The 11,446-nt window shown below is 43.6% G+C and overlaps 1 protein-coding gene across 4 annotated transcripts in view; it reads right to left on the bottom strand.

Annotated features, from left to right (window-relative positions):
* Positions 1-3,367: 3,367 nt before the first annotated feature.
* The window catches only part of mxi1 (max interactor 1, dimerization protein), a 37,761-nt gene continuing 29,682 nt past the window's right edge, over positions 3,368-11,446 (bottom strand). For 3 of the 4 annotated variants that reach the window (XR_004211150.1, XM_031832987.1, XM_031832999.1), the window contains exons 5-6: positions 8,083-8,287; positions 3,368-7,773 (exon numbers count right to left, since the gene is read on the bottom strand). Coding sequence is in view for 2 of the 4 variants with exons in the window: in XM_031832987.1 (XP_031688847.1) it covers positions 7,589-7,773; positions 8,083-8,287 (390 nt within the window). In the remaining 2 variants the exon portion in view is untranslated. The remainder of the gene's footprint in view (positions 7,774-8,082; positions 8,288-11,446) is intronic. The other variant, XR_004211149.1, reaches the window with a different exon arrangement.

Below are 11,446 nucleotides of genomic sequence, written 5' to 3'. Positions count from 1 at the left end.
CTGAAACAGGAAAGGGCCTTCTCCAAACTGTTGCCACAACATTGGAAGCACAGAATCGTCTAGAATGTCTTTGTATTCTGTAGCGTTAAGATTTCCCTTCACTGGAATTTAGGAGCCTGAACCATGAAAAACCTCCCCAGACCATTATTCTCCTCTACCAAATTTTACAGTTGGCACTATGCTTTCGGGCAGGTAACGTTCTCCTGGCATCTGCCAAACCCAGATTAGTTCGTTGGACTGCCAGGTGGTGAAGTGTGGTGATTCATTACTCCAGAGAACGCGTTTCCACTGCTCCAGAGTCCAATGGCGGCGAGCTTTACACCACTCAAGCCGACGCTTGGCATTGTGCGTGGTGATCTTAGGCTTGTGTGCGACTGCTCGGCCATGGAAACCCATTTCATTAAGCTTCAGATGAACAGTTCTTGTGCTGATGTTGCTTCCAGAGGCAGTTTGGAACTTGGTAGTGAGAGTTTTAACTGAGTACAGGCTATTTTTACATGCTACATGGTTCAGCACTTGGTGGTCCCATTCTGTGAGCTTGTGTGGCCTACCACTTCATGACTGAGCCATTTCTGTGCCTAGACGTTTCCACTTTCCACAATAACAGCACTTACAGTAGACCAGGGCAGCTATAGCAGGGCAGAAATTTGCCAAAATGACTTGTTGGAAAGGTGGCAATCATATGACGTGCCACGTTGAAAATTAAATGAGCTCTTCAGTAAGGCCATTCTACTGACAATTTTGTCTATGGAGATTGCATGACTGTGTGCTCAATTTTATACACCTATTAGCAATTGGGTGTGGCTGAAATAGCTGAATCCACTGATTTGAAGGGGTGTCCACATACTTTTAATATACACTACTGTTCAAAAAGTTTGGTCACTTAGAAATGTCCTTGTTTTCCATGAAAACATACATGAAATGAGTTGCAAATATAAATGTAGTTAAGACTTCGACAAGGTTATAAATAACTTTATTGAAATAATAATTATGTCCTTAAACTTTGCTATCGTCAAAGAATCCTACATTTGCAGCAATTGCAGCCTTGCAGACCTTTGGCATTCTAGTTGTCAATTTACTGAGATAATCTGAAGAGATTTCACCTCATGCTTCCTGAAGCACCTCCCACAAATTGGATTGGCTTGATGGGCACTTCTTATGTACCATACGGTCAAGCTGCTCCCACAACAGCTCCATAGGGCTGGCCACTCCCTTATAGACAGAATACCAGCTGACTGCCTTCTTCCCTAAATAGTTATTGCATAGTTTGGTGCTGTGCTTTGGGTCATTGTCCTGTTGTAGGAGGAAATTGGCTCCAATTAAGCACCGCCCACAGGGTATGACATGGTGTTGCAAAATGGAGTGATAGCCTTCCTTCTTTTACCCTGTACAAATCTCCCACTTTACCACCACCAAAGCACCCCCAGACCATCACATTGCCTCCACCATGCTTGACAGATGGCGTCAAGCACTCCTCCAGCATATTTTCATTTTATCTGTGTCTCACGAATGTTCTTCTTTGTGATCTGAGTACCTCAACCTTAGATTAGTCTGTCCATAACACTTTATTCCAGTCTTCCTCTGTCCGTGTCTGTGTTCTTTTGCCCATCTTAATCTTTTATTTTATTGGCCAGTCTGAGATATGGCTTTTTCTTTGCAACTCTGCCTAGAAGGCCAGCATCCCGGAGTCGCCTCTTCACTGTGGACGTTGACACTGGTGTTTGCGGGTACTATTTAATGAGCTGCTAGTTGAGGACTTGTGAGGCGTCTGTTTCTAAAACTAGATACTCTAATGTACATGTTTTCTTGCTCAGTGTGCACCGGGGCCTCCCATTCCTCTTTCTAGTCTGGTTAGAGCCAGTTTGCGCTGTTCTGTGAAGGGAGTAATACACAGGTTTGTATGAGATCTTCAGTTTCTTGGCAATTTCTCGCATGGAATAGCCTTCATTTCTCAAAACAAGAATAGACTGACGAGTTTCAAGAAAAAGTTATTTGTTTCTGGCCATTTTGAGCCTGTAATCCAACCTACAAATGCTGATGCTCCAGATACTCAGCTAGTCTAAAGAAGGACAGTTTAATTGCTTCTTTAATCAGAACAAACAGTTTTCAGCTGTGCTAACATAATTGCAAAGGGGTTTCCAATGATCAATTAGCCTTTTAAAATGATCATCTTGGATTAGCTAACACAACGTGCTATTGTAACAAAGGAGTGATGGTTGCTGATGATGAGCCTCTGTACGCCTATGTAGATATTCCAGTAAAAAATCTGCCATTTCCAGCTACAATAGTCATTTACAACATTAACAATGTCTACACTGTATTTCTGATCAATTTGATGCTATTTTAATAGACAAAACATTTGCTTTTCGTTCAAAAACAAGGACATTTCTAAGTGACCCCCAAACATATATATTTATATACAGTGCCTTGCGAAGTATTCGGCCCCCTTGAACTTTGCGACCTTTTGCCACATTTCAGGCTTCAAACATAAAGATATAAAACTGTATTTTTTTGTGAAGAATCAACAACAAGTGGGACACAATCATGAAGTGGAACGACATTTATTGGATATTTCAAACTTTTTTAACAAATCAAAAGCTGAAAAATTGGGCGTGCAAAATTATTCAGCCCCTTTACTTTCAGTGCAGCAAACTCTCTCCAGAAGTTCAGTGAGGATCTCTGAATGATCCAATGTTGACCTAAATGACTAATGATGATAAATAGAATCCACCTGTGTGTAATCAAGTCTCCGTATAAATGCACCTGCACTGTGATAGTCTCAGAGGTCCGTTAAAAGCGCAGAGAGCATCATGAAGAACAAGGAACACACTAGGCAGGTCCGAGATACCTTGTTGACTCCAATGCTTCCCACGGTTGTGTCAAGTTGGCTAGTTGTCCTTTGGGTGGTGGACAATTCTTGATACACACAGGAAACTGTTGAGCGTGAAAAACTCAGCAGTGTTGCTGATCTTGACACAAACCTACTACCATACCCTGTTCAAAGGCACTTAAATCTTTTGTCTTGCCCATTCACCCTCTGAATGGCACACGTACACAATCCATGTCTCAATTGTCTCAAGGCTTAAAAATGTGTCTCTAACTTGTCTCCTTCCCTTCATCTACACTGATTGAAGTGGATTTAACAAGTGACATCAATAAGGGATCATAGCTTTCACCTGGATTCACCTGGTCAGTCTATGACATAGAAAGAGCAGGTGTTCATAATGTTTCGTACACTCAAGTGTATCGCTGACTGACAGGAACCCAACCGACAAGAAGTGTCTGACTTCCTCAAAATGAACGGAGAATGGATTAAAAACAACCTTGAAAATAACAATATAGATAGGTAGTAGACAAAGTCAACAAGTTCCGGTTTGAAAATCTTGGTGTTTTATTGTAAGTATTGCATTTTCAAACTTACACAGCGAGAATCATCATCATCAGAGAGCATGTTCTACAAAGGATTGATGGCCACAGAGTTCATCTGAACAACAAGGGGACTATAGTCTCTCCTATAGCCTGGTTAAACCAGACTGAATGCTACGCTAACTTGTATCACAGCATTCAGCCTAGTTTAACCCAGGCTAGGTCTGTCCTGTTTGGAGGTGGGAATAGTTGTATCTACTTTTACCCATTCATTCTGCCTTAACCTGGTTCCCAGATCTGTTTGTGCTGTCTTGACCAGAATGACCACAGGAGTTGGAAAGACAGCACAAACAGATCTGGGTCCCAGGCTATTCGTTCCCCCCCTCCGAGTCATTGTCTATAAGACCAATACCTAGCACACTGGAGTGACATTATTCAGGGTGGAGGTCAATTCCATCTAAATTCCATCTGCAAAATGGAATGTGAATTCAGTTTGGATACCAGGTAAGAAATTCCCATCTTGAACTGAACAGATTGGAACTGAGTTAGAATAGACCCCCAAATCTGGATAAAACAACATACTGCTAGCCATACACAGGCAAAAGCAGGTATCACTTATATGGCCGCACTAAGGACACCAGACAACACACACAAAAGAGAGAGGGGATTGGGGAAAAACACCGTTTTTCATTAAATATGGGCCCTTTTTTCTCATAGTGCAGGTTCAAAAAACGACAAAAAAAAGCGCTAGAAGATAAAAGTGTAAATGAAGGAGAGTGAAGTAATCTGCCCCCTGTGAAAGAGAAGAGGACACTGTTGGTGTTCTGAGGTCGTTTGGCTTGTTTCTATCGAGAAAGCACCATAGTCAGTGAACCATCCAAATTTGAGGAGATCATGAAATCCCTCAAGATTACACTCTTAACTTTACACCTTGAATGATGTCCTTCGTTGAAACCATAGGTTTTTGATCTCAATAATATTAATCTGAGGCTTTTTGTAAATGTAAGACACATTTTGTTGACTAAAACATAATCTAGTAAAGACTACTACTTGTCTTCCTACTAGAGTGTGGAGTTAGTTAGTTAGCCCCCATTTTGTATAGTAGCTGGCTCAGTATTTGCCCATTAGACTTGGCTATTGTAGGCTGAGTCCAAAATCAACCCCTTGACCCTACACCCCCATCCCCTCCTAGCAAATTCTAGGATTATTGGATAGGTGTAAACCGTTAGGACAAAAACTCCACCCAGCCTATCAGAGAAGGAGAAGATGACCATACAGCCTGGGGTCAGTTTGGAACTCGACCGTGGATGCATGAGAGGCAAGGCTCAGTACTGGGAGCAGCTTGGGGTCAGTTTGGAACTCGACCGTGGATGCATGAGAGGCAAGGCTCAGTACTGGGAGCAGCTTGGGGTCAGTTTGGAACTCGACCGTGGATGCATGAGAGGCAAGGCTCAGTACTGGGAGCAGCTTGGGGACATTTCAAGTGTCCGTCTAACAAAACAACATTAGCCTGGTATGACTTCACTACGATTCACCATGGTCTGTTTCCTAAATGGCACCCTATTCCCTACTTAGTGCTCTACTTTTGACAGAGTATGGTCAAACGTAGTGCACTATGTAGGGAATAGGGTGCCATTTGGGAAACAACAATTGTTTCACTTTTAAACATTAAATCTTAAAATAAGGGATAAAATCATTAAAAAATAGGAAGAGTAATAAGATAAGACAGAAACCAAATAAGTTAACTTTTTTCATTTTTTTCTCAATCTGTGTTGGTTCTGTGAGGGATGGAGAAATAGGCTAATAAATATATAAACTTCAAAAACTCAAGGGTCAGGGTGGGATTGTTCTTTCATATGAAGAGATATGTGAATACCAGTGGAAAACCAGACTTTTCAAAGTGCAAGTTGGGCTCGCTTCAGTAACAAGGGCTAAGGATGTACACACACAGTCAATGACATCATCATACACCTTGGTGCTGTCACTTCAGACTCGAGTTCCACCACAGCTCACGAGATACCACCAGTGGAATGCCATATAGGAGTTTTCAAAATAAAAGTAAGAAACAAACAAGTTTGAATAAATAAGAGTGCCACACAAACTCTGTATTTATGAACAGAAGATGTCCTGGGGTGGCGGCCATTTTGTATTACAGCCATATAGTTGTTGTTCTCTTGTTGTTGTGTCTTGAACTTGAAGTTAAGTACTATGAAGTGGAACTTCTCTTGGGGTTGATGGGGGACAGCTACAGAATGGTAACCTTTGAACGTTTCTCTTGGGGTTGATGGGGGACAGCTACAGAATGGTAACCTTTGAACGTTTCTCTTGGGGTTGATGGGGGACAGCTACAGAATGGTAACCTTTGAACGTTTCTCTTGGGGTTGATGGGGGACAGCTACAGAATGGTAACCTTTGAACGTTTCAACCAGCAAAATGAACAAAGCAATTACTGTCCAATTCATGCCACGTGGACGACTGACTGACCGCTTGCCAGTCACACTCTGAGAGAAGTAGAATAAATCTTTTCAAAAATATAATTTAAAATGCACAAAAACACAAGGTCAAAAACAGCAACAGAGGCAATAGGTTTTTTTCTATACACAAGTTGTCAAACTTTTTTTTTACACTCCTTTTTTCATCGTTAATTTATTAAGCTATTTGTAAGCTATCTAATTATGTACAAAAAACTAAGCAAGTTGAATGAGCTTTTTTTGGACGGCCACAGGTCTGTTGCCTTGGAAAAGAGAGGGGGGGAAAACAGGAGGTCAAATGGTCGAAATTTCAAATAAACAAAAATACTAGAAACGGTTATTGCTTGTTACGGCTGGATAGAGAAAGGATGGATGTTGTCTCTATAGTCCAAAGATCCTTGCTATTCCTTCTTTTTAAATTGTGCCGATTTGTTTCTATAAACAGCTATAAGGTAGGCAGGTGCAGGATAGCTTGTTGTGGTAGCTGCGTTGTTGTAAAAACACATTTGAAGATTGATTTCCACACCGAGCACCGCCCACGTTCCATGGGAATGCATATGATGCATGTTTTTGTTTCTCCTCCATTCGTTCGGATGGAAACGTCCTGTATGACACGGCAGACAAGGATCGTTGGTTGTACAAGCGTTTGAGCTGCGTTGTGGATGGGTTTGTTGTTGCTGTTTCAGGTAGCACCATTTCAAGTGTCTGTTGGATGCAGTGCTGTGGTTGCACAGTGGTAATAAAAACCCACAAAGACAAGAAATGTAAAATAAAAAGGAGCGTTGTTCAAGGGCCAAAATGTGTTGATATGGCAAGTAGACTTCTTGACATTCCACAGAGTCTGTGTCCAAATTACCACTTGTTCCCAAATTGGTTTTTAAGTCCAGCAGAACATTGACTTGACTTCAGACACAAGACCAGAGCAAACACTCAAACACACAGAACCAAACAAGGTTTTAAAACTCAGAAAACTCATCAGAAAATATTCTAATATATATTAGAAATGTAAGTGCATTTCTGATGCTAAAATATGGGGTTGTTTGATTCTAAAATAACTTAATCAATTGTTTGATTTAAAAATAGAGGGTCTAATTCCCTTCGATTATGTCTGCAATAAAACCAAAGATAATGCTGATCCCAGCATATAAAAATACATCCTTTTTCATCTTCAGTTTCAACCATTCATAAAGCCACCCAAGTCCAAATCTAATCTCAAACCATTGCTCTTATTCAGATTCTCAAAATAAAGGTTGGTTCTGTGTTTGGATCAATCTCTGTTCTTCATGTTGGGTTGGACCTTCTGCTTGGGACGGAGGGGGGTTGAGGGGTTCCGAGGGGGGGAGGGTTGTTCTCAGACTGGGGGTTGAGGTTCAGCAGCGAGTTGGAGCAGAGCGAAGGATGGTGCGATGGCGAGGGGTTACAGACAGGAAGTTAGAAGGATGTCAGGGCGCCACTTGAGGGATGCCATGGCGATGGTGTAGTCGGCGATGATACATGTAGATGGGTGACATGACGACACACAACAGGGGTGGTGGATGGAGGCCAAGGTGTTTGCAGGTTGGAGCTGGAGACAACTCTAATCGGCCGGTCAGAGAAGGCGCTGAGTTTGACGAGGACGCTGGATTAACGTTTGCCCTCGTAACCTTCGTCGCTGGACAGGTTCAGGTGGTTGGTCTTTGGATGTTAATTTAGCCCCCCGAGGTTGCAGATTGGAGCCGGGGGGGGAGGAGTCTACACCCAACAGCCATCTCCTATGAGGAGGATCCGGAGAAGGCTGAGGAGAGTTTGAGGATGCTGCAGCTGGAGTAGCCCTCGTCGCTGGCTAGACTCTGAAGGCTGCTGTGGTCGTCTAGATCGCTGGTGGAGGCCGTAGAAACCGAGTCCAGTTCCCCGTGCTCCGAGAACTCTGTAGACTCCACGTCCACCTCAATCTCCTCTGTAGAGGGCAAGGGAGGTGGGAGAAGGAGAGAGGTAGAGAGAGAGAGGGGGGGGGGGGGAGTAAGAGAAGAGCAGAAAGTTGGAATAACACACTTGAAACAAGAGCTCCTTGGAACTAAACAGGAACACTACTAAACTGAGAAGTTTGGTTTGTTTCCACACAGAATCTAGCTTTCTGGTTATCCTAAGAATAGGGTACAAGTGTGCAAAGTCCACATCTCTTTAACTGATGTGCTTATGTGTGTGATACAATGAAATAAAGACTGGAATCTGGCAAAGATCCCTTTCGGCGGTCACGGTCGCTCACCTTGGTCCGAGTCCGAGTGCTCGGAGGAGCAGAGGGTGGAGCCCACGCTGTCCATGCGTATCCTCTCTCCCTCCCCCGGCCCAGTGCCTCCTACCCCGGACCCGGTGCCCCCCTGCAGCAGGTCCAACTGGCGCTGGAGGTGCCTCTGCTCCCTCTCCAGACTGTCCAGCTGGTTACGGCTCTTACGGTCCGCCTCTTCAAGTTTCTAGAAGAGGGAAAGAAAAGAGGAGAGAAGAGAGAGAGAGAGGAGAGAAGGGAGAGAGAGAGAGAGAGGAGAGAAGGGAGAGAGAGGAGAGAGAGAGGAAAAGGGAGAGAGAGAGAGAGGAGAGAGAGAAGGGAGAGAGGAGAGAAGAGAGAGAGAGGAGAGAAGAGAGAGAGAGGAGAGAAGGGAGAGAGGAGAAGTGAGAGAGAGAGGATAGAAGGGAGAGAGAGGAGAGAAGGGAGAAAGAGGAGAGAGACAGGAGAGAAGGGAGAGAGAGAGAGAGAGGAGAGAAGGGAGAGAGAGAGAGAGAGGAGAGAAGGGAGAGAGAGAGAGGAGATAATGGAGGGAGAGAGAGGAGAGAAGGGAGAGAGAGAGGAGAGAAGGGAGAGAGAGGAGAGAATGGAGAGAAAGAGGAGAGAAGGGAGAGAAAGAGGAGAGAAGGGAGAGAAAGAGGAGAGGAGAAAGATGAGAGAGAAGAGAGAAGGGAGAGGAGAGAAGGGGGAGAGAGAGGAGAGAAGGGAGAGAAAGAGGAGAGAAGAGAGAGAAAGAGGAGAGAAGGGAGAGAGGAGAGAAGGGAGAGAGAGGAGAGAAGAGAGAGAGGAGAGAAGAGAGAGAAAGAGGAGAGAAGGGAGAGAGGAGAGAAGGGAGAGAGAGGAGAGAAGAGAGAGAGAGGAGAGAAGAGAGAGAAAGAGGAGAGAAGAGAGAGAAAGGAGAGAAGAGAGAGAGAGCATGTGTTTAGTTATCTTGAACAAACTGGATTTGTATACCTGTTTCCAAAGAGCACCTGCCTCCTCCACCACACCCTCAGAGAGATGATGAGTTGCTATCCTTTGTGTGTTCCTTTATCTATTTAAAAGGATATTTTACCAGGTGTGTTCAAATTTCTATAGGAGGGAGAGGAGAGAAGAAAGAGACGAGAGAGCGTGGTTATGAATAGATTTGAATGTATATATTTTAGCGGGTAAGGTTGATAGAGAAGATATTCTCAGAGGGATAGTGACAGTGGGAGAGGGGGATGGAGGGAGAGATACAGATAGGGAAGTAGACTAAAAATTGGCACGAGGAGAGAGGATGAGAGATAGAGGAGTCAATGAAACCGCCAATCAATTCTCCAAACGCTACAACTCCAATGTCAGACTTTAGTATCCTGTATCCGGACTCTAACCTTTGGAAGGGAAATCACCCAACAGTTCACCACAGAAGTAACGTTCTGTCTTTCCAGACTTGGCGTTGTTTATCTTGTATCAGTGTTTTGTTTACGATGCGTCTGTTTACTACTGCTGTTACACAGAGTCACGGCAATACTTGATAAAGACTAGAGCTGACAGTTACAGCACTGAGAGAGAGAGAGAGAGAGAGAGAGAGAGAGAGAGAGAGAGAGAGAGAGAGAGAGAGAGAGAGAGAGAGAGAGAGAGAGAGACAGAGAGAGAGACAGAGAGAGAAGGAGACAGGGAAAGAGAGAGAGAGAGAGAGAGAGAGGGGTGAGAGTGAAAGAGGGAGGGGTGAGAGTGAAAGAGAGAGAGAGAGGGGGAAGAGAGAAAGAGCGAACGAGAGACATGCAACAACAATGCGACCCTTCATTCCATGTTTCTGTGTCATTGTCAGGGTCAATGTTATTGATCTTCACTCCCATGTTAACCTCATTCAGGTGGCTGTCAGTAGTGGGGAAGCTGCAGGGGCCATAGATTCAGAACAAACAACATGTTTCTCATTAAGAGCCCAATGTTCCCTCTCATTTTTTCCGGCAGTGAGAGAATTTCAGGTCGGCTGAGCGCAAACTTGAACGTTGTGAAAATTCTGTGCAACTTCCAGCGCGTGTTTACTGAACACTGAGGCTGTACCCACTTTAAGTTACAGTTTTAACAGTGACCAGGTAGACTACTGTGGCTATTTGATCATAATGAGGACTACCAGAGTGGCCTAACATAAACAAATAGGGAGAATATGTATCACATTACATTTAAACATGGAAATAGCTGTTCTATCATTCAGCCTACAGTAGCAGACAATGTGTGGTGTTCAATGTTGGCCTACATTCCATGAGACTTTTGAAAAACACATGCAGAGCTTGACATTAACCTGTTTATCCTGAACAATTTGTTGTTTGACGCAAGATAAAATGAATGATTATTTCCATACCATTATCACAGAGAATCAGACAAAGGATGCTACCCTCTGCCTATTGGCTACTTAGCTTATTCAAGACCGTCTGAAAATAAAAAACTGCCATAAAAAGCTCTTTACCCGACTCGCGTTCAAACATGCCAAGAAATGTACACGTTTTGTTCTCTTGTAGGAAGCAATCACTGCCACGTTGCTGACTACAAATGATCTCTAACTGGGCTAACAACTCACTAACTAGCAAAGAATGTGAACAAATGTGCACACGTGGCTACATGCAGCTCTGGCTTTGATTTCAAAACAAGTGCATAACGATCGCAGCCGCTCATGCTGTAAAACAGTCCAGTTCAAAGTGAATTGCACAAAACCATATTTGAAAATGGTCTATTTGCATATAGGCCTATTGAAGCTCTGATTGGTTATGGCGCACCGGACTGTGTAGAGTCGTGCTGTCACGCCCTGACCATAGAGAGACTTTTTATTCTCTATTTTGGTTAGGGCGGGGTGTGACTAGGGTGGGTAATCTAGGTTGTTTTATTTCTATGTTGGCCTGGTATGGTTCCCAATCAGAGGCAGCTGCTTATCATTGTCTCTGATTGGGGATCATATTTAGGCAGCCATTTCCCCACTGTGTTTTGTGGGATCTTGTTTATGTGTAGTTGCCTGTGAGCACTTCATAGCTTCACGTATCGTTTGCTTTCTTAAATTGTTTTGTGCGTTTCGCGAATAAAAAGATGTGGAACCCATATCACGCTGCGCCTTGGTCCGAATGTTATTTCGACGATCGTGACACGTGCCTGTCAGTGCAATTGAAATCCGACGCGCTCTGCGTACGACACAGTCTCTTGCACAGTTTGTTTTGGTATGTTGTGTTGAAAGTGGCTAATAATGACTGCTCTGATTCGATCACAATTCCCACAGTGAAGGGAAACGTCGATAGAGTTAACTGACGGGGAAACTCAGCTCAGAGGGAACATTGGTTACTACTCAAATGTGTTGTTGGAGTTTAAATAGTAAAGCTTCATAACTCAAATAAATCAA

This window comes from Oncorhynchus kisutch, linkage group LG1 (genome assembly GCF_002021735.2).
Source record: "Oncorhynchus kisutch isolate 150728-3 linkage group LG1, Okis_V2, whole genome shotgun sequence".
NCBI lineage: Eukaryota > Metazoa > Chordata > Actinopteri > Salmoniformes > Salmonidae > Oncorhynchus > Oncorhynchus kisutch.
Note: the sequence above shows the minus strand (reverse complement) of the source record. Positions and strands in the feature narration are given on the sequence as shown.